The sequence below is a fragment of the Monodelphis domestica genome, chromosome 5 (genome assembly GCF_027887165.1).
Source record: "Monodelphis domestica isolate mMonDom1 chromosome 5, mMonDom1.pri, whole genome shotgun sequence".
NCBI lineage: Eukaryota > Metazoa > Chordata > Mammalia > Didelphimorphia > Didelphidae > Monodelphis > Monodelphis domestica.
The window spans coordinates 62,585,466-62,612,336 of record NC_077231.1 but is presented as its reverse complement, the minus strand read 5'-3'; the positions used below and the strand labels follow the sequence as shown (position 1 = coordinate 62,612,336).

The 26,871-nt window shown below is 36.2% G+C and overlaps 1 protein-coding gene across 2 annotated transcripts in view; it reads right to left on the bottom strand.

The window, feature by feature from the left end:
• METTL25 (methyltransferase like 25) overlaps window positions 1-26,871 on the bottom strand; it is a 157,919-nt gene that overhangs the window by 17,167 nt on the left and 113,881 nt on the right. Inside the window, exons 7-9 of one of the 2 annotated variants that reach the window (XM_001364103.4) lie at window positions 20,195-20,224; window positions 15,307-15,380; window positions 658-751 (exon numbers count right to left, since the gene is read on the bottom strand). In XM_001364103.4, the coding sequence (XP_001364140.1) occupies window positions 658-751; window positions 15,307-15,380; window positions 20,195-20,224 (198 nt within the window). The remainder of the gene's footprint in view (window positions 1-657; window positions 752-15,306; window positions 15,381-20,194; window positions 20,225-26,871) is intronic. The other variant, XR_472405.3, reaches the window with a different exon arrangement.

The window sequence follows — 26,871 nt, the reverse complement described above, 5'->3', positions numbered from 1 at the left end:
TCTGAGACCAGGCCTGATGCTCCATTCACTAAGTCATCTAGCTACCCCCTTAGTTTATATACCTTTTAGATTATCATAATATTTCAAATACATTTTAACATTCCAGAAATAGAATAAGACATAGCTTGTAAATGGAATGCTACCCATGCTAGAGTAAGCAATCCTATCTACTGACCTTTTTTTTGGTTGTCATACAATGATCTCAGTTATTACCCTGGATCTTTCATGTAGTTTTTGATTCTCAGGATTCTCTCATTCAAAAACAAATTAGGTAGCTACATAATTAATTTGTTTACTTAGAGAAGAGAATTTCCAGTTTTTAAATAAATAAGTAGAATATAAAAAATAAAATGATAATATATTAAAACAGAAATTTTTCCAAGTTAAATCAATTTGTACATAATTAACTTTTAATTCCCATTTTCATTCACAAATACAGTGTGATTTTGAGATGAAACTTAGTTTCTTTTTAGCTAAGAGTCCTCTGAGTGTTCATAGGATGGTACACTACCTCTAATAAAAGAGATGGAGGTTTGCTCTCTACCTAATTTAATGTTTCTCAACCACAGGTGAAAAATGTAAACACAGCATTCTGTGATACCTTACTTCATTCATTATCTTGTAATTCAGTAAGACATTGGGTAATCAGGTACCAACCTTAGATTCATCTAATTCAAGCTTCTTTAGAGATTTTCTGACATAATCCAAAAAGGAAGCAGACTTAGAATAAACTTTTCCAACATGTTTATCACTGAAAGACAAAATTGAATCTTATTGTATTTGGTTTATTATAATATATGCATATTTTATATTCAATCAACAAACATTTATTATTTATTTTTAGGTAAAAGCATAACTAGATTTGATTTAAATATAGTAATAGTCTCATTTAAATAATTTTTATTATGTATTGAAAATTATTTTGAATTTGATTTTGAGTAGCTTTTTAAAATATAAAAATGGTGGATAATGAGACAAAATCACTAGTATTGTATTCTAACAAAAATCTGATATTTTCTTGGAATAATAATCTTGTAGGAATTTCATTCTGTTACAAAACACACTTTAAATTTACAGGTTCAAACTCACAGTGCCCATTTCATTGCAACACCTGCAAATAGTGGCAAGAATTCAATACATAACGGAAAGGAATTTTTCAATGCCTGCAAATGACCAAGTCCCATATGCCAAGTTTGGACTTATTAATCTTATTCTATAAGCCTTGAAGATCTGTGTGTGCATGATTTATGGGAAACTGAATAAGTATCCTTATTTAAATGATGTAACTCCAGAATACAACCCTCAATAATTTGGTGTTTACTTTCAGAAATAGGATCTAATGGCAGAGATGAAAGCTAAGATCACCAATATAACCACTGAGAGCTTATTTTAATTTGGAACTGTATTTTTTTAAACCCTTCCCTTCTGCCTTGGAATCAATACTGTGATTCTGAGGCAGAAGGGCAGTATGAGCTAGTCAATGGGGGTCAAGTAACTTAGCCAGGGCCACACAGCTGGGAAATGTCTGAGGCCACTTTTGAACCCAGGACCTCCTTCATGTAGACTTGGATCTCAATCTCCAGACCTTTTTCATATATTCACAGTTATAAGGACATCTCCATTCTGTTCTTATGCAGAGGTTTTTTAAAAATTCCAAATGAATAAAAGCTTTTGGATTTTGATTCTGTTATTTCATGTAAAAGTTCCCTATCTTTGCTAACTTCTTTACATCTTATATCTGATGAGGAATATTTTCTTTTCCTTGCAAGTCATTTAACCCTTTGTGCCTCAGTTTCTTCATGTGTACAATGAGATGGAGAGGGAATTCTCAAATCACTCAAGTATCTTTGCCAAGAAAACTCCAAATGGTGGGTCAGGAAGTAGGACACAACTAATGGATGAAAAAAAAGTCCTGTTATTGCTTTTCTAAATCTCATCTTTGAGTTCTGATGTTGGGATTTTGCTCTCAAATGGCAAGAGATCAAGGTTCTTTGTGTTTGGTTCTTAGCTTGTTGCCAGCTATAAGTCAGTGATTGTGGGACTTTTATTTTATGAGGTTAAACTTACAGAGAAGAGCTGACACTCCACCTCACCTGGATGTCTTTTCCAGTTAAATAATATCCATGAGACAAATGGTCTTGAAATAATTAATGTGCTTGGTAAGTGGATCTATTTATAAAAAAGTCATATGAATTATAAACCCAGGTGCTACTGACTTATTTTCAGGTTCATATTTTATACTTGTGGGCAGATGAAGAAAATTCAACTCAATCTACTATGGGCAGAATAGTATACAAGATCCAGGGGAGAACAATAAGGATGATCTAATTATAGTCTCCTTCTTCCTGGGTCTCAGTGGAAATGACAGAAAGATAGGGTTACAATATGAGATAGGCTTCCTAACAAGTAATGTAATTATGCCTCAAAAATAACCATAATGAAAAAAAGAAAAAAAGCTATGAACAAAAGGGACTGTACAAGGTCTGAGGAATAAAATACTAAGTTCTAAATGAAGAAAATCAGGAAATGCTTCATGTAGAAGGTAACATCTGAGATAAACCTTAGAGGATGGGAAGAATTTCACTAAGTGGACATGAAGCTGGGGATGAGATGACTTCCAGGAATAGTTTGGAATACTATGAGCAAAACCACAAAAGATAGGAAAGCACTGAATGTATACTGGAAAAAGAGTGGTTAAGTTTGGCTGCAGCAAGTGCTATATATGGGTAGAGTAATGTGAAATATGGCCAGAAAGGTAGGCTGATGATGTGAGAGTGAAGAGAACCTTGAAGGAAAGACAAGTTAAGAAACTTGATATTTAGTTGTCAGGCAACAGGGTCTCATTGAAGGGGTTTGAACAGAGGAATGATGTGATCAGACCTATATAGAAGGAAAACTATTATGGCAATATCATGAATAATAGTTTGTTTGAAAATATATTTTAAATTTTATTGCCCTCTTCTATAACCTTCTTCTGTTCAATTTATTTATTTATTTGAAAATTTTATTTAGTCAATTTAGACTTTTTTTCCTTGATTACAAGAGTCATGTTCTTTCCCTTCCCTCCTCCTAACCCCTCCCATAGCTGACACACAATTCCACTGGGATTTACATGTGTCTTTGATCAAAATTTATTTCCATGTTGTTGATGTTTGCACTTGGGTGATCGTTTACAGTCTACCAATCATATCCCCATTGACCCAGGTGATCAAGCAGTTGTTTTTCTTCTGTGTTTCTGCTCCCACAGTTCTTTCTCTGGATGTGGATAGTGTTCTTTCTCATAAATTCCTCAGAATTATCCTGGTACAGAAGGTAATCACATTCGATTGTACCACAGTGTATCACTCTCTGTGTATAATGTTCTCCTGGTTCTGCTCCTCTCACTCTGTATCAATTACTGGATGCTGTTCCAATTCACATGGAATTCTTCCAGTTCATTATTCCTTTGAGCACAATAATATTCCATCACCAACAGATACCACAATTTGTTCGGCCATTCCCCAATTGCAGGGCATTCCCTCATTTTCCAGTTTTTTGCTACCACAAATAGCATGGCTACGAATATGCTTGTATAAGTCTTTTTCCTTATTATCTATTTGTGGTATAAACCCAGCAGTGCTATGGCTGGATCAAAGGGAAGACAGACTTTTATCACCCTTTGGGCATAGTTCCAAATTGCCCTCCAGAATGGCTGGATCAATTCACAACTCCACCAGCAGAGCATTAATGTCCCAACTTTGCCACAATCCCTTCCAACATTCATCACTTTCCTTTGCTGTCATGTTAGCCAATCTGCTGGCTGTGAGTTGGTACTTCAAAGTTGTTTTGATTTGCATTTCTCTGATTATAAAGGATTTAGAATACTTTTTCATGTGCTTATTAATAGTTTTGATTTCTTTACCTGAAAATTGCCAATTCATGTCTGTGAATCTTAAAAATTCTCAGACCCTACTTCAAAACACTTGGTTAAGACCATTCCCCATTTAAACAATGAAGGTACTTGATCAGGAATGTGGGAATTCTACTTCACCCATACTTAAGCATGCCTTAAGGGAAGATAAAATTGTAAACTCCTTACTGAACAATGAAAAAGTACTTAACTCATACTTATAGTAAAGCAAAAGCCTTAAGCTAAGTCTATTTTTAGGAAGGTGCTAAGTACCCATGAAGGTCAGGCAACTTGTAAACTTGCAAGTGGCAAAGAGGTGAGAACTTACTCAGAGGTTTTTTCAGGTGTGAATTACTCAAAAGTTTAGTCTACTTAGGTGTGAATTAAGAATGGTCTGTTCTTTGGAAAACGTCTACTGTGATTGGTAGATGTGAGAACTTAGGGGAGGTGACACAGGAGAAAATTCTCTTTAAAAGAAGATGAGAAGTTGAGAGCAAGGCACTCTCTCTCAGAGATTCTCTGGAGATGGAGCTGGTCAAAGCTGAACTGGTGGGTCTCTGAACACTAGAGTCTCGCTTGGGAAAAATCTTGTGGTGAATTGATAGGAGACTGACTGATCTCTCTCTTAAGGCTTAAGCCTTAAGGCTGGCCTAAGCTGGTCTAGCCCTTTTCCTACTATTCCCTCTTACTCTGTTTCTCTCCCTTTTCTTTAATTCTTTCATTTGTATTAATTAAAATCTCCATAAAACCCAGCTGATTTGGGTATTTTTCATATTTGGGAATTTTTCCCTGGCAACCACTTTACATTTTGATTTAAAACAAGACACTGTCTTGAACCCATATTACTGAGGTCACAATTTAGCCAAACACTCTTTTATTTGCCACAGTTTATGGCTCCAACTATTTTAATCATTACAGTTTATGGCTGACCACGAAGTTGGTGAAAAAACCCTCAAAAGTTTCTGTGAAATCTATTTTCTTTCTCTCTTTATTACTTGCTCTATCAGTCAGTCTTTTAAATCGTGCTAACTCAGCTTCAAAATACAGCTGCAAGAACGGGTGAGTAAAAAAACATTTTGATTTCTCCTTAAAATTAAATAGAATACAGCAGTTTCAAATCTTAGCAACAGGGCCCTAAGGTCCTGGCTAGGAGAGCTGTTTCTAAATATCCTTTCCTTTAGGGAACAACTGCCTAAATTAGGATTAAGGGAAATCTGGGGAAAGTTTTGGCCTTGTCCTGCTCCCCACGTGTTTACTTTAGAAATATGTGGTTACAGCCAGTTCACAACATACTTAACAACTGGCTATTCAGCTCCATGACCAACCTTGTAAAATTCGCATTCGTTGTCTCTCTGAAATTTCTCATACCATGGGGCTTATGGCAAAGTATAATCGACACGGTACTCCCCCTTGGGATTTTGATTGTTATAGCTGTAATATTGTATTTCTTTACAAAACCCACTTCTCAGTCAAACCAACCAAGTGTTCCTTCTACTACTCAACAAATGCAGAACTAAATACTCGGCTTGAGCTTATGGAGGAAAGTTTGGGGGAGATCATAGCTTTTATGAGGAACATTGTAAAAGAGAGTTAAGAACATTATCAGAATCTTGGGACATTAACCCTCCTAGCCAACCCAGTGCTCCTCCTGCCAACTTGGCCTTATAACCCCCTGCTTCTAATCAACCCATCCATCCCCCTACCCCATCGGCCTCAGAAAACTCTACTCATGCTTCCAACCCTACACAATCCACTCTAAGTTCACACCCCACCCATGCTTCGGATACTAATGCCTCCACTTCACACCTTACTCATTCCTCCAACCCTAACACCTCCCATACCCTTCCTACCTCTGATCTTTCTGGCACTATGGGACAACAACAAACCCTCTCCCTCAATGTGCCCAACTCTTCTCTTTCTCACACCTACTCCATTGAGAATGGAGCAAGAAGCCTAGAAACAGAAACTGGAGTACTGAATAATTCAGATAGGTTATTTCCTTTAAGGGAAGTACCTACTTTTAATAAAAATGGAAACTTGGTATAAGACATCATACACCTTTTAGCTGTGAAGATTTAAATAAATTTAAGGAAGATCTTCCATCATTTGAGGAAGAAACAATATTAATTATTAAAAAAATTAGAGAACATATTCAGAACTTTTGACCCCACTTGGATAGATGTTGAGAATTTATTAGAGACATTTTTAACAAAAAGAGAGAAAAATAATATCGTCTCTCTAGCTAATCAAAAACGAGGTAAGAAAGGAAATTATTGGCCAACTGAAGATCCACATTGGAACACCAATGTTGAATTAGATCACACAAAACTAAACGAGACCAGAGAAGCATTATTGACAGCCATGAGAGCTTGCTCTGATAGACCTGAAAAATGGTCAAAATTTGAAAGAACCCGACAAGAGATTAATGAAACACCCTCCCAGTTTATGGACAGACTTATTGACGTAGGAAATACATATATGGACCTTGATTTATCCAGAAAAAGGGATATTAGGCAAATACGTAGGCAATTTGTTGAGAATTGTTGTTCAGTGGTAAAAGACTACTTTAAAACTAGCTGTCCTAATTGGGACTCTATGGACCTTGAAGAACTGCGGAGAGTAGCAACTTATGTTTATAATGGTTGTGTAAAAAGACCCAAGGAAGGCAATACATTAGTGGAAGACTTAAAGAAAGAAATCGAAATGTTAAAAAAACAATTGAAAAATAAGGGAGAAACTGTAGCCCCTTTGCGGGAATTCACAAATAAATCAGTAACCTGCCACTTCTGTGAGAAGAAGGGCCACAAAATGATGGAATGTAGAACCTTTCTTAAGATGATTGGAAGGAATACACAGTTTAATAATAACTTTAGAAATAATAACTATGGAAATGATGATAACAGTCATAGAAACCAGAATTTTAGAAATTTTAGAAATTATAATAATGATTATGGAAATAACTATAATGACTATAGAAATAAGAACTTTAGAAACCAAAAGAAGAAGGGAGGTCTCTAGATAAGGTTGGAGTCTTCCTCAGCTTTTGTAGCTGAAGCCAGAACCCACAGGCTGGAAGAGGGTTTCTTCCACTCCCTTCGTCTGGGCTAATTTTGTTAATTTCAGAATCTTAGCAGTAGACAGAAAGCAAACATGAACAATTGTAATCTTCAGAAGCCTGTGTCTTTGGGCTGAACGGAGTAGAGGTACTTCACTCCAGACTGGGCTGAATTGAGAAGAGGCACTGGATTCCAGACTGGGAAGCCAACACTCCTACCACCTCCAATACTAGGAAGGAAGTCCCGTTGGCAAGAAGGAAAGTGCTAGTTACAAGACCTAACTGCCACTCCCAGTTGCACCTTCCCCCCACCAAATGTCAGTCTTGTTTCCTTTCCACAAAAGAAGATCTCTTCTTTTCATTTTAAAGTAGAATTTTGATCAAGGAGTAATGAGTTAGTCACCACGATGTGGCTAATGATTATAATCATAATGTTTGAAGGAATATAGTGACTGTTGATTCTCCCACTGGAATAAAATAATCCTCCTGATTGGATTTTGCTAGCATTTTACAATCTTCTATATGTTCCACTCTGGTGATACATCCTGATAAGCTATGGATTTAATTTGAGATAATTCCTTTTTTTTTTTCAGATGTAGAAAGGCTACATTGCATTTAACATGTTAATTTTTTCATCTACCAGTTTTGTATGAAATAGTTTCTTAGACACAGAAGGTATAGAGACTTCAGATTCTTATTATGGAAATTCATTATGGGAGTTTTGACATTATGTTAGGTGCAATCAATACAAAGACAAAAACAAAACCATCTCTCTGCTTCTCAAGTAGCTTATATTCTTTTGTTGTGAACAACATGCAGATAAACATGGAAATACAAATCAATTGACAGAGAAGGAGAAAGATTTAATAACTAATATTTGAGAAGGTGGTGCTACCAGAGATAAACATTAAAGGAAGATGATGACTCAAAGAGGTAGAACTGAGAAGGGATGAAAAAATATATGACAATGGAAGAAGGAGAGGTAGCTAGGTAGTACTGGATATAGTTATAGACCTGGAAACAGGAGGTCTTAGATTCAAAATCTGGCCTCAGACACTTCTTACTTCAATGACTGTGGGTAAGTCACTTAATTCCATTGCCTAGCACTTATTGTGCTTCTGCCTTGGAACTGACACTTAGAATTAATTCTAAGAGAAAAAGTAAGGCTTTATAAAAAACTGAATGCCAAGTTAAGGGAAAAACAAGTAGGCCATTATGGTCACAATATGGCATAAATGAAGAAGAATTATATAAAACAACTATGGGAAAATGTGCAGTTACATTGTGAAGGGTTTTAAATGACAAGATAAGGAGTTAATATTTGATCCCTAAGGAAATTGAGATTTATTTAGCAAGGGAGTAATATGTTCACTTTTGAGATGATTATTTCGGAATATATGTGGAGATTAGATTGGAGAGGGGGACGGAGTGGAAACAGGGAGACCAATTAAGAGTCTGTTGCAATGTTCCAGGAAAGAGAAGATGAGGGCCTGAACTTGGTTGGTGTCTATGTACATGAAGGGTATGGGATGGGTAGCTGAGATGATGTGCTGTTAGAACTAATAAGATTTGACAGCTGATTGAATATGATAGCTAAAGAAAAAAGAACAGAAGTTGACTTTGAGGTTGTAAATCTGAGTGACTGGAAGGATAGTAGTGCATTCAGAAGAAATATAAAAAGTTTGGAGAAGAGGCAGATATATGGGCAAAAATAATAAATCTCATTTTGGATATATTGAGCTTGAATTGTCTATGGCATGACGAGTTTGAGATATACAACAGGTAGTGGAAGATACAGTCTTGATACCTTGACTTCTAATAAGTTGAATCAAATGCTCTCTAAAAGTCTTTTGGAGATCTAATGTTCAATGATTCTAATTGTTAGTTGAACAGTGGGTAACAAGTAAGGAAGCCAAGAATAAATGAGAAGAGAAGAGGAGCAAAGGCAAAATGTTGGCAAATGCTCACCTTACAGGAACAGGAATATTGGATATGTAATGTATGACCAGAAAGAGGTCACACAAACACACACTAGGGAACTGGAGAGAGGGGATGAAAGAGCTGAAGAAATGGAGAGAGGAAAGAGATCGATATTCCCCTCTCTTCCCTTTGGGGAAGATAGCATAATTTGTCTTCCAGAGGGATAGAATACGTCCCCTCAGAGATTGAGTTTTTAGGAGGTGGAGGTTAAGGACTGGAGGATAACTGTTGTTGAGAGGCAGGGTAAATTTCCTGCCTCTGGATCCTCCCAATATCCCAACTGCCACTTTTCCCCTTTGAGACCTGAGTTCAATCTTCAGCCCTGGCCTTGAGCTAGTTCTCCTCTTTGGGGAAAGTTATGATGTTCCCCAAATCTTCAGTCCCCTTCTTTGGTGTCAGAAAGCAGGCAGACCTGATCTAAATGGTAACACTTTAATTTTGAGGACACACAAGGCAGGGAGAGTGAGGAAAGTGGGAAAAACAGGAATCCCTATAGATTTGCAAATGACCTTCCCTACCCCACCCCACCCCCACAAAATCCTGAGGGGTTTAAGCTGTCAGCCTGACCTTCCTTTTGGTCAGTTGATGGTTTGTACTTCCTCCTAAGGTAATCTGGCTATAAGTTGAAATTCAGGACAATTTGGGGAAAGAGAGATCTTCTCAGTAGATGGCTTCCTATAAAGTCCCAGTCTATTTTTGTCTTTATCTTAAAGGTTGGTGTTTCTGTCAGGTTATTTCTTATTAGATGAAAATATATTGCAGTCAACTGAGTGTTGATTGAGGAGGTTGTCAAAAAGGTTTTTTCCAATAAAAAATTAATAGAACACTTAGTATCAATCACCACTTCCAATGCTTCAATTTCATTAATTTCAAGTCAACATTTACTGAAAACCTCCTCTGTGCTAAGCATTGTGAAAAGTGCTAGGGTTACAAAGAAAAAAATAATGAAATATTTTTTTCCCTCGAGGGGCTTATATCCTACTGAGGTAAAACAACATGTAGACATATCTGGTCCAAGAAGGATCTCACTGGCATTAAAAAAATAAAAAAATTGTACACATTGGAGGGGTTCAATATTGAATTTCCATTCTTCTTTAGATCATAACTTTCAAGATGAATCAAATGTTTAAAAAATCCTTCTCTTCCATTTAAGATTCAATCCTGTGCATTGGTTCCAAGGTAGAAGAGTGGTAAGGGGTAGGCAATGGGTATTAAGTGACTTTTCTAGGGTCACACAGCTAAGGAAGTGTGTGTGACCAGATTTAAACTCAGTACCTCCCATCTCTAGGCCTGGCTCTAAGCCACTTAGCTGCCCCCTCTAATAATGTTTAAGTTTTTTTTGTATGTTTTCAAAATCACTTTGCCACATCTAAAAGATTTTAAGTTATTATTTCTTAGTTTTTAATGTAGAAATGTAGATTAAAACATATTATCATTTTATAGTTGCTTGAAACAAATGTTCTTAAAATTTTCACATAGGAATGTGGACATTCATATCTACTTTAAGTACCTTAAATATGTTGCTCTCACTTGATGGCAGAGGCTACCTGGACCAGCTTCTGTGTGTGAAGCATGTTCTTCATGGCATCCCTGAGAAATGATCATTCAGGCTTTGCTTGAAGAGTTTAAAGTGCTGGGAAACTGAGTGCTTTTTTGGAACAGCTGTAACCACTTTTGACAGGACTGAGAATAATAATATTTTGTTCCTATTGGACATGACTAACATATCCTTTATTCCAACTTTTTGATGGATGCCTAGAGAAGAAGTTTGAGAAAAAGCTTTCTGAACTGTGGGGAAGATGCCCTCTTTCCCTTTGATCATGGTCCCTGGGAGTGGGCCAATAGGAAGTATCTCAAAAACAGTTCCATTGAGATGAAGTATCTCAAAAAAGGGCAAAAGTGCAACCTTCTCAGTCTTAAGGAGGACCTGGAGAGTAAGCACAGGTCAGAGAGCAAAAATGAACTTTTCTGAATGTCTGTTATAAAAAACTAAGCAAGATCTCTGGGGGCCAGGCTGGAAGTGAAAGAATAGAACTGATGGCTGGAAGTAACTCGCAGCACTATAGGAGGTGGCCTGTAGCATACTGTCCATCTCTACACTTCTTAGAGAAGCTCTGGTTAGTTAGCCAGCAGAACAAACATCATCTCACCTTCTGAGGGATAAAGTGTACCTTTTAAATAATTTCTCTGCATTTCTAGGGCAGCGAGGTGGCAAAGTATATAGAGTACCAGGGCCTAGTCAGGAACATTTCTCTTCTTGAGTTCAAATCCAGCCATAGACACTTACTAGCTGTGTGACTCTGGGCAAGTCATTTAACCTTGTTTGCCTCAGTTTCCTCATTTGTAAAATGAGCTGAAGAAGGAAATGACAAACCACCCCAATATCTTTATGCAGATGGGGTTACACAGAATACAACACAACTGAAAAATGATTGAACAACAAATCTTTTCTCTGTGGAAGAGGGAAAAGTTTGTAGTATAAAATAGCTCCTAAAGCCCCATATTTTGAAAGATGGTGTATTTCTGACAAAACAAAACAAAAACAAACAATCCTGATCAATTTTGGTGCAGGGGAAAAGGTATACAAATGTTAATTTGTAAATAATGCTCTTAAAAAGGCATTTTCAAAAAGTTTGTGAATGGTGTGAGAACTGACTGGAATTTTTGGTACAACAATAAAACAAAGAAAGAACCTAGGATATTAAAGGAACAAAACTAATGACTGAGAATTTTGAGAATGGGGGAGCAGGTGTACACTGTATATAAAGAAAAAAGAAAACCATAGTAATTCAAGGGCAGAAATTCAGTTTTCCTATTTATCTTGAAATATTTTATGATATCGTTTATTTTTGTACCCTATTTATGTACTCCTGGATAAAAATCTTTAAGACTATAAAAGTAGACTTAAAAGGTCAGAGAGAAGAAAAATTGTCAATTAATTCACTGAAAATCACCTCTTCTAATGCTGAGTTCCAAATGATGTCTGAACCACTTTTCAATTTAAATGCACATTTATTCACTTCAAAACAGTCTTGCTTTTCCTCATTGTGGTGTTGGTTTTCATTTTACAAGACAGTTCTCATGGTCTATGTGTTTTTTTCCAAACTTTTTTCTTATGCAGTAAACTAAAAATAAGAAATTAAACTAAATAACTCATGGTTATAGGAACCTTACGTGACTCAGATGGCTGGATATAATGGATTCATTAAAGATGATGGTGTTCTTCATTTCAAGTCAAAAAGTGCACAAAAACCCCCAACATCTTTCTATTACATATTAGACATATTTTTTTCCTCTCCACTGTTCACAGTTCACAGAGTTCACAGACGATGAAATTTGTTTTTTGTCATGTTTGTTAAATTTCTTTTTCTAAAACACAAATGCCTTCATTTGGGTGATATTCAGATAAAATGATGTCAAATTTCAATTATGATTAGGGGCAGCTAATGGGTTGGTGGGTAGAGAGCCAGCCCTGGAATCGAGAGGGCCTGGCCTCAGATACTTCCTAGAAGTGTGATCCTGAACAAGTGTAAACCTTAAAATTTCTTAGACTTAGGAATGTTGGAAATTTCACCATTGGGAAATTTCATACTTGGAAAAAATTTCCTACTGATAGTAAGAACTCTATTGGAATGTGAAACCCCTTGGCATGGGAGGATCCTTCTCCTCCCTACTTAAGACTACTTTAGGACAGAAACCTTTTGCTAAACAATGGAAAGGGCTTTGACCTATGCTTAAGTATAGAACAGGAAGTTCTTTGAGTCATGATTGATTTTAGAATTGATACAATAGAGATACTTGGAATGACAGAACCAGGTCTTGGAAAATACAATCTCCACCCTACCTAAAGTAACAGGATTTAGGAAGGGCTGCAGCAAAGATCAAAATTTAATTATTTGAGAATATGACCTTCAACAGACATGAGCAAAGCCACAGACCTCTGGGCGGTCCTGGGTTAAACTAGAGCCACCATTGGCACAGGGGAGACATCGACAGTGATTGGTAGATGTGAGAACTGAGGGGAGGGAACTTAGATGGTTTTCTTAAAGATAGCAGGGTCTGAGGACAGGGGGGAGGAGAGTTTTCTGCTCGGAGGAGGTTTTGCTCTGAGAGGTTTTGCTCTGGAGGAGTCTGAGAGGAGAGAGGTCCTGGAGGGAGAGCTCCTGGAGAGATCTTGAAGGAGGCTGTGGAAGAAGAACTCAGGAGGAGTCAGGAGGAGAATTCTCTGGAACATTTCTTGAAAGGAGACTCTCTTGAAGGTGGAGCCTGAGGTTGGCATGAGAAGCCTTACCTAGAGAGATCTTGGGTGAGTGATAAAAACAACTGACTGATTTATTCATTCTTATTCCTTTCTTACTTTCTCTCTTTTTCTATTGATTAATCAGTGTATTATAAATTAAATTTCTCTATAAAACCCAGTTGGCTTGGGCATATTCATAAATTGGGAATATATTCCCTGGCGACCATCTTATATTTATATAAAACCAAGACACAGTAGAAACATATTTCAGCGGTCATAATTGTTATATATTTCCCTTGCTCCCAAAACACAAGTCACTTAACACCAACTGCCTAGCTTTATCTCTCTTTTGCCTTGGAATTGATAATTAGTATTGACACTAAGATCAAAGGATAAAGGTTTTTAAAAACTTCAATTATGCTTAATAGAAACTAATATTATAACAATGTCCAGATCTAAAGTCTTTGGTCTCTTTTGAATCATGAATCCTTAAAGAAAAGACAGTTTGAGGGAGTGAATTTAGTTCCTTTGAGATTTAATCATTAGAGAGTTTAATGGAAGCTAAATTGAGTGGAAATATCTTATTTATTTTGACCAAATCAAGTTTTATTGCTCCAAAGAGAGGTATCTCTTTTGTTTACTGCAGACTAGACTGGGGTCAGTCTCAGTGGGAGTAGTTGGGGGACACATTTTTTTTCCAAGGATACACTGGCATTAGCATGGCTCTTTTTCTATCTGGTTAATCTAAAACACTAAATTTGAACTTTGTTCTTTGTTTTACTTTGCTACAAGAATTTGTTAAGCTTCTGGTTCACAATTTTAATAAAATGTAAATTGGAAATTGCATGGGTCAGGGAGTTGTCTGTTTCTTAGGGGGAATCAGTCCCTCAAAATCTCTCTCTAGGCAGAAATGCTTGGATGTTAATAAATTGTTTCTGACAGATTTTGACTACAATGCTAAGTTTAAAGGGTTTTCTTCCACATCCCTTTCAGACCAGACACATCCTTGATAATGAATTTTTCTGCTGCCTGTTCCTTGCTAATATACTGTATATTACTGATACCAACCATGGAACTCTACAATTGAACTGGATGTGATATTCCCAATTATATTGTTTTATATTTATAATTAATACAGTTAAAAACAGCTTATACTGTTTTAGAATGACAAAAGAGTAGCATAATAAAGTGTTTTTACTCTATTGTTCAGGTAGAAATAGAAAGCATTGTATTCAGTGAAGGGAGAGGTCAGAGTGGACCACAGACAAAAAATATAGAATAAAAAGTCATACCCTCAGCTTTCAAAGGAGAGAAAGCAAGCCCTGATGGCCTGTCATAAAAGGCAGAACTTGGAAAGGAATTGAATGTGCCACCTCCTGGAGTGCTGGGAATCATATCTAGCTATTAATTGTTTCTTTTGCTACCCACCTGGTCAAAATGGTCTTACTCTAGGTTTACATAAGAGAATGCTTTATGAAGGAGATGGCCTTAAAGGATGCAGAAGATTTGGATGAACTGAGAGGGTAGGGTTTGATCTAGGAATTGGGAACAAGACTTCTGGCAGTGGGAGTAATTGTAACCACGCTCATGTTCACAGTGACTTTTATTTTTGAATTTATTACGTTTCATACTCTTCCAACAGTTGTCTTTTTGAGAAATAGAATTATGTTATCCAGCAAGTCAATGGCACAGAGTGAACTAGAACCCAAGTCTCTGGACCTCCTCAAGCCTGGGACTTAGTCCACTCAGGCACACACTAGGCACTATTCACACTCCTACAGAAGGTGGGAGACTATGCTCCTAGTAAGGGCCCTTCTTCTATTTCAGTGGTACAAAAATCCAAGAAAAGAAAGAGGAGCTTCTATGACAATAAAGTATAAGAGCCCCTCTTACTTCTCCTTATTTATTAAATTTTGAAGTACTGCACAATAGGAAGGTAATATTATGCTCCTCATTTTAGTGATGAAGACTATCAAAGAGAGCAGTTTAGGGACTGTCTGCATTTTTCAGGAGCCGATGGAACAACTTTAACATACACGTGACTTAATTCATTGATTAATTTGATACCCCACAAGTTCATCTGTAATAGTTATTGGCTTCCTGCATCTACAACTGAATGGAATTGTATGAAAATGCCCTTACCATTGAGTAATGCCATAACATTCTTTAATAATCTCTTGAAGGACAGCACGATAGAACAACGATTCAATGGCTACCTAAAAGAGAAAACCAAAATATAAGTAATATATACACAAAAGGAACAAGTAATTTAGGGAAAAAAATAAAAACAAGAATAATGGGGAGATGGTGGCATGTGAAGACATAAGGGGTATAAGTCTTCCACAAATATCCCAGGTAAGCAAAAGCAGGAACAGCAACAACAAAAAGTTCACAGATTAAGGATTTAAGGATTAAGCCTATTTGGCAAAACAGTATAATCCTATGGGGAAGAGGGGGAATGGAACAGAGAACTCTTAAGAATTTCTGGCAAAAAGGCTTTAGATTTGAGTAGAAACACTGAAATACAAACGTGGGAATAAAGAGAAGTACAGAGAAGGAAGGACAAAGGCTAGAAAGGATTACAGAAAATTTATGGCTTTTGCATAAATAAAACTAATGTAGATAAAAATGGGAAGGAAAAGAGGCAATTGGGGAAAAAATCTCTACAGAAAGTCTGAAACGAGAAACATGAGCACAAGTACCACTTCCCATTCTACAAGATTAATACAATGATAGGAAAAAATCAGTTCTCAAAGGAAGATTTCAAATTTCAACAGCATATGAAAAACTGCTCCAAAGAATAACAGCTAGTATTTCCATAGCACTTTAAGGTTTGCAAAAATGCTTTGCAAATATTACCACATTTTATCCTCACAATAACTTTAAGAGATATGTGTTACTATTATTCCCATTTTACAGAGGGGAGAACCAAGATAAACAGAGACTAAGTGATTTTCCCAGGGTCACAGAGATATTATGCATTGAGGAAAAATTTAAACTCAAGTATTCTTGACGTCAGCACTCTATCCACTGTGCCACCTCTAGTTGCCTTTTTTGGGAATTAGTGGAATGATTCTGGATAGAAATTTAGAAATAGGCCCAAAAGGTTACTAAATTTTGCCTATTCCTTGATCTTATAAATATCACTACTAGGGCTAAATATCACCAAAAAGAAAAAAAAAGAAAAGAAAAAAGAAAAAGACCCATATGGGCAAAAGTATTTATAGCAGGTCATTTTGTAGTTATAAGAACATTAAACTTAGAGGGTGCTCATCCACTGGCAATGAGTGAACAAATTTTCATTTGTGAATGTTGCTACAACTTAAATAATTAAGGAATTTTTTAAAAAACCCTTACCTTCTGAATTAGAAACAATACTGAATATTGGTTCCAAGGCAGAAGAGCAGTAAGGGCTGGGCAACTGAGGTTAAGTGACTTGCCCAGGGTCACACAGCTACAAATTATCTGAGGTCAAATTTGAACCCAGGACTGCTTGTCTCCAGGCCTGTTTCTCTATCCATTGAGCCACCTAACTGACCCCTAAAGAGATGTTTTCAGAGAAACCTGGAAGATTTTGTATGAAGTGAGGCAAAATAAAGTAAGCAGAACCAGAAGAACAATTTATTTGCCAATAATAGTTTAAAGACAAACAACTCTGAAGAAATGATGAACCAAGATCAATGTAATTAATGGCTATGATTCTATAGTGTGCTGATGATGGATTCATGGTACTCACTTACTGGTAAAGAGGAGATAGACTCAAAATGCAGAATGAAACATTCATTTTTATTTATGTCCCATGGGGTAATCCAGTTTTATTATATTTGGTTTTGTATTGATGTTTGCTAAAATACCATAAAATTAAATAAAATTAAAAAGGGGGAAGGAAGGAAAGGAATGAAAGGAGTTTTGAAAAAAATGTACCAAAAGAATCTGACAGAAAGGATAGCTTTGAAAGTTACATATTGAAGTTATTATATATTTTAAGAGAAAAGCAATCTATTCATAATAGAGATTTACAGTGTCATGTCTGATCTTTTTGGGGGGTTCTACCATGTAGATGAAAGTATTCATTTTACTTGATATTTGAAAGTTTAAAAACAGTATTATAGGGGGCACTAGGTAGCTCAGTGAATTGAGAGCCAGACCTAGAGACAGGAGGTCCTAGGTTCAAATCTGACCTCAGTCCCTTTCCAGTTGTGTGACCCTGGGCAAGTCACTTAACCCCCATTGCCTACCCCTTACCACTCTTCTGCCTTGGAGCCAATACACCATATTGATTCCAAGATGGAAGGTAAGAGTTTAAAAAAAAACAAAACAGTATTATAACAACAAAAGAAGACCAGAGGAACTGGCATATTACTGGCTGTTCTCAATATTAAAGGAGCATTTAAAAAACAATACTTTTTTTCTATTCCAAAGTTGAAAGGGCCTTCTGTAGTTAAGACTCAGTGGAACTGTAATTGTGAGAAAATAAAGCAAACCATAAAAGATAAATCAAGGAGTGAGACAAAAGTAAAGAAGAAAAGTCATTGGAAAACCAATAAACCAAAATGTTTTATGAATTTCCTAAGGTTGTAGAGCTATTTTCTTTTCACATCATTCCCTTTTTCAGAGAAACATGGGCAAGCAACATTGTGTAATGGAAAAAGCAGTGGCTTGGGATTAGGAAAAGTCCTAGGCTTAATAATTGGCTAGAAATGTGGCTATAAGTGAGCCACTGAACCTCTCTGAGGTTTAGTTTCTTCTTCTGGAACATGGGATAATAACATTTGCACTGCCTACCCTGAATAGTTCTTGAGAATAAAGCATTTTGTAAATTATATAGCACTTTATAAAGGCGATGTATTGTTATGATAAAGTAGAGCACACAAAATTTTATGCCTTTAAATGTGAGGTTTATAGATGAAAATAAAATATAAACTGAATAAGTAATATTATGAAGAAGGCACAGGGAAAGATTTTTTTTCCCTTCAAAATTCCTTCTGGGTTGAGGAATTGTAGTAAATTATATGTCAATGACTTGGTATCATATTTTCCTATATATCTAGATGGTTAGATACAATAATCTTGTTTACATTAAACTAGCCCCGTCCATAAAGAAAAACTCTGAAATTTGCAATCTGTTATTTTATCTGTGGTTAGGCAACAGTAGTGAAATTACACAATAATGAAAAATGCAACATAAATATGCTCAGGAGTCTGATATATAAAATGAATGAAAATCAGGCTGCTTGTGGACACTCAGTAAACAGCTTCTGTTTCATTTTTATTCAATTTTTTTCTCAAGACGTGGCATGAAGTTAATCACAAATTTACACTATGCAATACTGGGCTAAACCCTAAATATGTAATTTGGACTCTGTTATTTTATATAAAAGATCCAGTTGGCATTTTTCATGTTAAAAATGAATTACTAAATTCTATGTTCTTTTACCTTTACTACCTTAGTCAACTACTGTTTTCATTTAGTGATACATATTCTTAAAAATCCTTACATATGCCCACCTCAGAAGTAAAAGCAAGAATTATTGTAGATTCTAAGAAGAGAACACAGAATCACAAATCTTAGAATTGGGAGAGATTTGATAGGTAATTCATTTCAACCTATACCTGAATAAGAATCTTGCCTCCCACAGCCCCAACATTTAATCATACAGACTTTACTTGAAGACCTTCATTTGTAAGGAGGTCATTCATCTTCAGAGGGTGGGGCCCGTTCCCATTTTGGACAGTTCTAATTGCTAGAGAGCTTTTGATTATATTGAAATATAATGAAGACTGCCTCTTCTATAGTTTTACCTCACTGCTCCTACTTTTGTGCTGGATGGGCAGGCAGGAGTAGAACAAGTCCATCTCTTTCTCTATGTGATAACCCTTACTTGAATATTTCTTGAGGTGCTTAGAGAAGGTATACGGAGCCTAACCTCAAGTCCTATCCAGAATATACATGTTCAATTCATTTTAATCAGTCTTTATATACCATGGTTTTCAGGCTCTCATTCAGCTCGCCCTCTCTTAGATTTGTCCTTCCTTGGGTTATCCAGAGAACTGAATATAATTCCCCAAAGGTGGTTTAATCTTGTTATATTCTCAACCAACATTAAAATCTCTGCATCTTTTTTTCACATGCCATGCTTCATTCATCCCATATTGCCAAAATAGTTGTTTTTAAAGCTAATTTCAGAGCTTTACATTTATTCCCATTAAATAAAATAAAATTTAGCCCGCTTTCCTAATAATAGTTAGCTAGTTAGGGTCTTTTTGGATTCCTTCTTCAACAACCATAGTAATCCCATGTTACTTATTCTAATGATCTGATTATAAAATTTCAACTACCTTTGCCCCAGTTAATTGTTCTGAATGATGGCATTAGTATGGATATAGCAGCCTCCAATTAGAAGCATTAATGGAACTGCTAAAATGTGGGTATAACAAAAACATTATCTGAACATTAACTGAAGAGTTACCAGGGGTAAATTCCAAGCCATATAAGATCAAGGATCAGACAGTTACTATGTAGACAATAAACCATATTTTTTCACTAAATATGTATGTATATATAAGGCACTAATCTAATAAAGAATTATCATAACATTGGTCAAGGTTTTTTCCCCTTCAAAATATAATTTTAATTAGATATCCGAATTGCTTTTGTATGTTTCATTGTGTTTTCACTGAATTGGCAATATAAGTGAAGAGAGATTTATAGATTTAAGTTTCTAGTTTAAAGAAGAGAAGTAAAACACATAATACCAATGTAAAATGTAATAATTAAGACTGGTTTTTTCTAGGGGAAAAAAGACATCATTTACTTTTAAAGTGGGCTTAAAGAAAATCCCAATGCAGATAGAGCAAATAAAGTGAGCTGTGGTGCAGACATAACAGATCAACCAAGCTAAGACTTTTGTATTTTCTGATTATACTTTTAGAAACCAACAGGTTCATCAACAGGTCAGGGATGATGAGCTCTCAAAGAGAAAAAAATATCTTGGTCATCCACTGGGTTATAATAAACAATACCACTTACCCCTTGGCCGACTGCAACACGTTCCAAAGCCTTTAAAAAGAAGAAATGAGACTTCAGTTATATTTAAACTTCTCTTACAAGATATTATAAACATACCATATAAAGGCTTGTGAAACTGACATTTTCAAAGATTAATTAGGTGATACATTATAAGCTTATACACTCGAAAGTGTTAGTACCATTGAGCCATATTAATCAACACACTTGTATTACTTGATGCTTATTAATAGGGTACAAAGCGATGGGTATATTATTATACACTCAAACTTTTAAATAAGTTTGAAAGTAAAAAAGAAAGGAAATGTTCTTGAGTTCCTTCCAATACAACTGAAACTATATTTTTTGTATAATATTCTACAACGTTTTCATTCTACACTAAAATCCATAGATTTAGCTGAAGGGCTTGTTTTAGGATAGGATATATTTGTTGTTTTTTAAAATTTAAGTTCACTTAATTAATTTAGAATATTTTTTCATGGTTATATGATTCATATTCTTCCCCTTCCCCCCTTCCCCCAGAGCTAACAAGCAATTCCACTGGGTTTTACATGTGTCATTGATCAAGACCTATTTCCATATTACTGATATTTGCACTAGGGTGATCATTTAGAGTCTATATCCCCAATCATGTCCCCATTGACCCATGTGATCAAGCAGTTGTTATTCTTCTTTGTTTCTACTTCCACAGTTCTTTCTCTGGATGGGGATAGTGTCTTTCTCATAAGTCCCTCAGAATTGTCCTTGATCATTGCATTGCTGCTAGTAGAAAAGTCCATTACATTCAATTATGCCACAGTGTATCAGTCTCTGTGTACGGTTCTGCTCCTTTCACTCTGTATCAATTCCTGGAGGTCATTCCAAGTTTACATGGAATTCCTCCAGTTAATAATTCCTTTTAGCACATATACAAAGATTGACCAAGTACTAGGTCATAAAAACATTGCAAGCAAATGTAGGAAAGCAGAAATAATAAATGCAATTTTTTCAGATCATAATGCAATAAAATTCATAATAAGGGCTTGTGGAAAGGCAGATTTAAAACTAATTGGAAATTAAATAATCTAATTCTTTAAAACTGGTTTGTCAAAGAACAAATCAAAGAAACAATTATTGATTTCATTAAAGAGAACAACTATATTTTTTATTTTTATTGCCCAAGATGATAAAGAAATGAGAATCACTTTCCATCACATGTCATACTTCTGTCTATAATATTGAGAAATTATCTACAGATAATAAAACATGTTTCTATAGACTATTTTCTGGCATTTCTATTATACTCCATTAACTAATAAATATTCTTAAAGTTCTTTACTATTTAATTGGAAATGGTTAGTTGATTTAAATTTGATTTCAAGATCAAATAAACTGTCAGTAATTTACATTTAATTTACAGTCTCCTTCAGATATTTTCAAGATTACAGCTGGATGCATCAAAATTGAGCTGTAAAGAATCTAGAAGGCAACCCTTCCTAGACTGCTATAATGTATTAGCTTACATCCTTCCTACAATATATTGTTTGCATGTAATATTTACTTACATGCTACCTACAGCAATAATAACAGCAACAATGCTAATCTTCATTTAATGGTGATAACAACATTTGTTTTCTGGGCTAAGAAAATACCTGTAAAATTTGAGGACAAAGGAAAGAGTCACTTTAAGGTTTTAATAACTAAACAATCGTTCTCTAATTGAAAAAATGGTATCACTGCTTGGCACAAATACATGAAAACTACTCATTCCAGTAATCAAAATATTATGTTAGAGGAGAAGTCAATAAACAAATGCTTTTCAAAGAAGCCTGTTGGGCTGGAGATGGCAGCATACACTATATAGTCTCCATTATGGGGAGACTAGGCTGGAAGATAGCTGCAGTTTGGGAGTTCTGAGCTACAATTGGGCTAAAGTCAATTGAGTCTGCTCAAAATCTGGCCCCAGTATGGTGCGCTCCAAAGAATGGGGAGCCATCCAACTGTCTAAGGGGGAGTGAACCGGTCCAGGCTGGAGACAGAGTAGCCAGAGCTTTGGTGACAGTCAGAGACGGTGTCTGTTGGACCTGGGGGTGGCTACTACATTTCAAGACTGGGTGAGAGGAGACCCAATCTCAAAAAAAAAAAAAGAAAACAAAAAATCTTGATAAAATAGGCTCCAAAGCATTTTTCTTCTAAATAGGCTGATGACAACCTGTCAGGGAGCAAAAGGAGATTAAATACCAGAACAAGCTGAGTTCTTGCTGGGTGTTCAGTGCCATGCTGTGTGCTGTGATCTTTTGCTATCTGGGCCTTCTCTACAAAGAAGTTATACCAAAGTTGAAAAGTCAAGGCTGAAGATCTATACCCCCTTACCCCCCAAAATGAAATTCAGTCAATTAGCACTTATTAAGCACCTACAATGGGCTAGACACTGTGTTAAGTGTTAAGAGATAGTAAGAAAGGCAAAAGGGAGCCCCGAGCTCTTCAAGGAGCTCACATTCCAAAGGGAGGGCACCATGAAAATAATTATAGATAAATAAGACATGGATGGGGGAAATTACAGATAATCATTGAAAGAATGAACATGGCTACAGACAGTGGTGTGAAAGTTAGTGCATTTTTTTAAGCCCTCACCTTCCTTCTTAGAATCACTACTGTATATTGGTTCTAAGACAGAAGAACTGTTAAGGACTAGGCAATAGGAACTAAGTGACTTGCATTGGGCCACACAGCTAGGAAGTGTCTGAGGCCAATTTTGAATCCAGGACCTCTCATCTGAACTCAATCCACAGATCTTCCCCTTGATTGGCAAATGTTTTAACAACTGCTCCCCGAAAAAAGAAACATAGGAAGGATACCTTACTCTGCATCATTATTTTTTTCTCCATCATTTTCTTATGTTTATATAATCAAAACAAGAAGAAATCAAGCCTTGACTCAGCCAGTTTCAAAGGTGTAATTTGGTCATGCTCAAAATTTAATAACTGGTTCTTGAATTGGTAAGAGTTGGCTCCAGGACACCTTTGGTCACAGATGACAATGGAAAAAGTTGGTTTTGAAATTTTGTTTTTGTTTTTTTTGGTTTTTGGTTTTGTATTTGTTGATATTAGGTATGAGCTGAGTCTCTATGATAATCAATATCTTCAAAGGAAATGGAAAAGCATTTTGTGTGTGTGCGCGCGCGCGCGCGCGCGCGCGCGTGTGTGTGTGTGTGTGTGTGTGTGTGTGTGTGTGTGTGTGTGTGTGTGTGTGTGTGTGTCCAAGGGAGGAAACTCCCTCTTCAAATGTAGATCAGCAACTCTTGGGCAACTTAGAGTCATAAAACATTGCTATGAGGGACTGAGGTAGCTAAGTGGCTTTCCCAAAGTTGCCCAGGCATGACTTAAACTGAAGTCTTTTCCACTTAAACTCAGGTTGATTGTTTCTCTATTTACAATGCCATTGTTTCTTGAAGACCAACATTACAAATATTTCTGTAAAGAGGTATTTCATAAACATTATACTTTAGTATATGAAGTAGGAAGCTTCAAATAGTTTCTATTTTATTAGTCTGGTTATTATTTATAAAAATATATAGATTGCATTAAAAAAACAGAGAATTACAGATTTCTTTTTAGGACTAGAGGAGCACTAGAAAGGTCAACTATCCTATCTCATTGCATTTAGGAACAGAATCTATACATGAAGATAAAAAAGAAACTATTTCAAAATCTTATTTTATTTTGAAATTCCTTTAAAAATACTTTTTAAAAAAGTGAATTCTAAATCTGTTGCCTAGTTCTGATGTTCAGTAACAAGAAAATTCTTTACAACTAAACTGAATCTTTCCTGCTACAGTTAATCCATTTTCTCTTGTCCTGTCTCAGAAGAAAATTGAGAACAGCTGGTCACCATCTTCAGTTTAATAGCTGCTCAAAGACTATTGCCCCTTAATTGAATAACTTCAATTGTTTAAGATAGTTCTCAAACATTTTAACTTCCAGGTTCTTGAATCATCTTTATGACTCTTCTATGAACTATCTCCAAGTTCTTCATATTTGGATATGGTGGTGGAGTGCAAACTAAAATTCAGTGTTCTTAGAAGGGTCTGACCAATACTGACAGTAATTTGAGTTGGCCAGAAAGTCAGTCGACAACATTAACAGGTATATCTTCTTCTCTAAATGAACACGACAGAACATTTTTCATTGTGATCTAACTAATAAAATAGGGCAATGGATGTGATACACACTCCCTTAAATTTTCATTAATGGAATTTGATATGTTACCTTGAATTGACATTAACCACGGTCTGCTTGTGGACTAGGTGGTCTGAATGTTTTGCTCATTTTAGCGGCTAGAGCAGTCTGACTTCATTTAAAAACAAAATAAAACAAAACAAAATTTATTACTCTCCAGTAAAAAAAATAACTCTGGTGTTGCTACAACATGAGAGGCAGAATACATGGCATCACAGGACATCAGGGCTTTTGAGGGGCAACACTATCCTCTGGTGGAACAGGACCATTTATTTCATTTCCAGAAAGATTTATTATCATTCAAGTTGATAGTGCTTGCTGGAACAGTGTTGTTACTCCCATAAAGAGGGAAAAGAAAAATGGGTTTTGTGGAAAAGGTGTTTTTGTTGTTGTTATTGTTTGTCTCTTTGAAAGCAGACACTGTAGGTTAATTTGGGAGCCCTTTTTCTTTTATCAGGAGGTGCTAGGGGAAGCTAGGTCTCAAGCACCTGGCCTGGAGTCAGGAAAACTCACCTTCCCAATGTATAATCTAGCCTCAGAGACACTTATTTAACTCTGGGCAAGTCACTTAACCCTGTTGGCCTCAGTTTCCTCATCTACAAAATGAGCTGGAGCCACTCCAAGATCCAAGAAAATTCCAAATGAGGTCATGCAGAGCCAGATATGACTGAAAAGGATTGAACAAGAACAAAGCTGGGATACATAGTCAAGCCAGAATAAAAATTAAGTGAAGAATTGTGGAAGTTTATATACCAAATAGCTTTATCTTTTTTGAAGATTCTTCCATCCTTTACTATCTGTTCCCAAGCTGCTTCATGGTGAGACAACTCTTAAATGTTTGACTTCATTTTTATAATGGGGAGGGGGGGGGTAGCAGTTTGTTAAAATTTAAAGTATCATCCAGATCTTACTAAGGATACTATGATCCTATGAATAAGGATTTTTTTTTTTAATAACCCTTACCTTCCGCCTTAGAATCAATACTGTGTTGGTTCCCAGTCAGAAGAGTGATAAGGGATAGGCAATGGGAGTTAAGTGATTTGCTCAGGGTCATATAGCTGGGAAGTGACTGAGGCCACATTTGAACCCAGGACCTCTTGTCTCTAGGCCTAGCTCTTAATCCACTGAGCTACCCAGCTGCCCCTGGATTTTATTTTTAAAAGGAAGGAATACTTCTCCAATTTTTTTGACTCAATGCATAGTTCATCATATAGAATTGTATCACAGACAATTTAAGGAATGTATTTAGAATAGATAGCATATTGGATAATTGATGCCAAATATAATGCTATGCCTAGGGGAGGTACTTAGAAATGATTACTATGGGGAGGTTAGCCTCATCTTGAATAAGGCAAATTGTCTTAGTAGAAACTGAGTCAGTGCTATAGATGAAGCTTTATAGGAGTGGTCAGAAGGTATTGCAATAAAAGGGAACTGGATTAAGCCCTGTTACCTTGGATGTTCTCGCCAGGGTGTGATAGTATGACTAGACCCCTTTGGAATGAAGTCACAGGGTAGAGAGGCAAACTATTGCTGGAAAGAGATGAGTGACATGAGCATAAAAGTTCACAAGGACCTAAGGTTGGCAAGGAATGCTAAGAATGACAAAAAAGAGTCTTTTAAAAACTATTTGGGGATAACAAGAAGATCAAAGAATGGGTAGAATTACTGCAAGTCACTGATAATGATAAAATGATGGGAGAGAATGTAGAACTCATCAACTTTTATTTTGCTTGTTTTCTTTGCCAAGCAAAATAAATCTCTGGACTGGGAAGAATAGCACAAAAAGAGTTGTTACGGAGTTAAAACCCAAGAAAAGAGCACTTTGTTGTCCTTTACGAGTACATTACCAGGAAGGCCCAAATGAACTCCATCCAAAGATACTGAAAGAACAGGCAGAACTAATTGCTGAGCTGCTCTTAGTAATACATGAAGGATTATGGAGAAATGAAGTGGTTATTCAGGGTTGGTATAGGGCAAATGCTGACCCAATTTTCAAAAAATGGGAAGAGAAGGGAGTCTGCAAATTATAGGCCAGTGAATGTGACTTCGATAGCTAGAAAACTACTAAAGCATATTATTAAAGGGATGGCTAGTGAAGAGGGAGAAAAGTGAACTGGTGATCATAGAGAAGCTGCCAAAGGTCATGCCAAAGGAACTTTATTCTTTTTTTGGAATAGTTTCTAGACTGGACAATCCACTGAAATGCTCTTTCTCTCTTCTCTCTCTCCCTCCTGTTCCTGCTCTCCTTTTCTCCCTCTCTCCTTTCTCCCCTTCCTCCCCTCTCCCCTCAGAATAACTTAGTAAGTCCCTTTGATAAAGTTCACTCCCAACAAGGCCTTGGCCTCTTGGGGTGGCCTAGTCAGGACATCACTTTTTCTTTCCTTTTCACTTTGTTAATGTGGTCATAACAGTATTTTTCTATAATCAAGCAATAGGAGCTAATGAGAATTTTGCCTATAT